General features: G+C 33.9%; 1 protein-coding gene across 1 annotated transcript in view; it reads right to left on the bottom strand.

The window, feature by feature from the left end:
* Positions 1–2,500, bottom strand: part of LOC113811567 (acetylcholine receptor subunit alpha-like) — a 363,814-nt gene that overhangs the window by 67,267 nt on the left and 294,047 nt on the right. The window contains exon 3 of the mRNA XM_070134629.1: positions 2,222–2,331. Coding sequence (XP_069990730.1) covers positions 2,222–2,331 — 110 coding nt within the window. The remainder of the gene's footprint in view (positions 1–2,221; positions 2,332–2,500) is intronic.

Genomic DNA, 2,500 nt, shown 5'->3' with positions numbered 1-2,500 from the left:
CATTAATATCATATAAAAATAAATAAAGAACGATAAAACAATACCATGAAAGGGAAACATACCTATATAACAATCGTGTTTCAAATATATATCAGTTAATTTCGTATTCGCCTTCCGTTTTCAACTATAGACATCTCAACAGCATATCACTATTTACCTCGTAAGTATTAAATTACAGGTATATCAGGAGTATATGATATAGCTAAACATTCAGTTACAACCGTATAGACTGTACATCAACTTATGCATCGGTTTGTAGGTAAAAAAGCTGTTCTTTCAATGTATTTTTTTTGTCCTTTCGATTGTTTGTGATTTGTCCCTTTTGTGCTGGTGAATGCTTTCATCTATTTTCATTATTATTATTTTAACTCTATTTCTCATCTATAATTCTTTAATATAGTATTCTAGTTGTCCTGCTTTATCTAACAATCTCCATCGGCCCATAGGCCTACACAAACACCAACACAGGAACGCGTACCAGATAGATAAGGATAAGTATAATCTGCCGATAAACAAAATGTGGATTCTGCAATTTCTGTGTCAAAGATTCATTAGTAAAAACATTCGTATCTATAAAGTGGATCCCTCTTTTCATGTAGTGTCTGTAGCACCATTTTCTTTAACGACCCCACAATCCACGCGACTGGAGACGAATCACAACCCACTGGAAAAGGGATAAAGTCGAGACGTTTCGGCCGCATCGAGCATTCATCGTCAGGCGCCGAAGAAATCGAGATTGAGCCTTTTACTATTATCATTCTTATTCTTATTCTTATTCTTATTATTATATTATTATTCGGCTTTTACGATTACTATGAGGACTCATTTTATGGCAGTCTTTCTTTTGTTCTTATTTGGTGTTTTGTTATTCTCCTTAAAGTATAGATTGTGAATTAAAGATTATGATAATACAGGGGAGGATAAAACACTGGTAGTGGCAGTACTGTCAAAGTATAACTGTACTTCTTCTTTTCTTTAGCTGTGTTAGATAATTAAGTTTCAAGTGATTGTACTTTTGTCATTGCTTATTTTCTTTCACATGTGATCTTTATATATTGAATAACAATTCTATGTATTTGCATTATGTTGTAGTTATCAGACTTCTTCGGATTGCACCTTTTTTGTAAAACTCAGTTGCGTTTTTTTAACTGATTATCCCTTGCTTCTTTTGCACTGTAGATTAAGTATTCACTATTCATGCAACCCTCCTTGAACTGTTTGGTATATTATGTTATTTAAATTGTACGTTTGCTTATTCTTCTTTTGTAAAGATTTGTGTAGTTCTATAATGTGTTCTTTCTCTCTAATTATACTTCTTTTACTGCAGGTCTATTATATCCATTTTATATATTTGCATATTTATAGATTGATTGTAAAGGTGTTCGGTCACGTCCAAAAGCCCGGCCAAACAGCACACATTGTGCACGACAGCAATTGTCCCCTGCTTTTACCTATCAAAACTACCCGAATTAAATTAGATTAATCATCAATCGGCAATGTAACTAATATGCTAATGATAACGGTAAGAATGATCGCAAGTTGTAATATTGATAATCGTTGGAGTATAAAGGAATGCAGAAGAGTGATAATGATGACGATAATGATAAAGATATTAAAAACAAAATATGATATTGTTAGTAATAATGAAAATGGTATTTAAAGAATATTATAATGATGACAACCATGAGCAATAGCAACAACAACAAAAATACTAGTAGATATAGTGAAAACAAGAAAGATAAAATGATAATGATAAGAGTAATGGCAATGATAATAAAAGAGGGAAAGAATGACAAGAATGATGTGGATGAGGATAAAGATGATAACAATGATATCAATATTAACAATAACAGTAATAATAATAAAGATTATAGTAATAACAACGATGATGATAATGATAATCTTGATAATGAAATTGGAAATAATAATGTTAACAATAATGGTAATAATAATAATAATGATAATAACAATGATGATAATAACAATAATGACAAAAATGATTATGATAATGATAACACTACTAATAATAATGATGAAAAAGATGATGATAATGATGATGAGAATGATATTAATGATAATGATGTATTAATAGTAAGAAACACAACAATAATAATGATAACAAAATTGATAACCATGATTAAAAAAAGCAACGGAAAATGAGCAACGCAAAAGCCCTTAACCGGACCGCCAAGCACAGTCGCTTGCGCAGCCCGACCCTCACTTGTTGTAGAGCACGATGTCCGGTCTCCAGATGTGGTCGGACGGCACGTGCAGCATCTCCACTCCGCCGTACTCCTTCGGGTCCCAGTTGAGTTTGTAGTCGTACCAATACTGCGTTTAGGAAGAAGGAGAGAAAAAAGAGAGGTTATTTTCATGGTGGTGGTGAATGGTGTGCGTGTGGGAGGGGGTAAGGGGGAGGGGGAGAAAGAGGGTCAGGAGGGAGGGGGAGAAAGAGAGTCAGGAGGGAGGGGGGAAGGAGGGTCAGGAGGGAGGGGGGAAG

The sequence above is a fragment of the Penaeus vannamei genome, chromosome 20 (assembly GCF_042767895.1).
Source record: "Penaeus vannamei isolate JL-2024 chromosome 20, ASM4276789v1, whole genome shotgun sequence".
Lineage (NCBI taxonomy): Eukaryota > Metazoa > Arthropoda > Malacostraca > Decapoda > Penaeidae > Penaeus > Penaeus vannamei.
The sequence above is the reverse complement of the archived record's forward strand: the minus strand, read 5'-3'. Positions and strand labels throughout refer to the sequence as shown.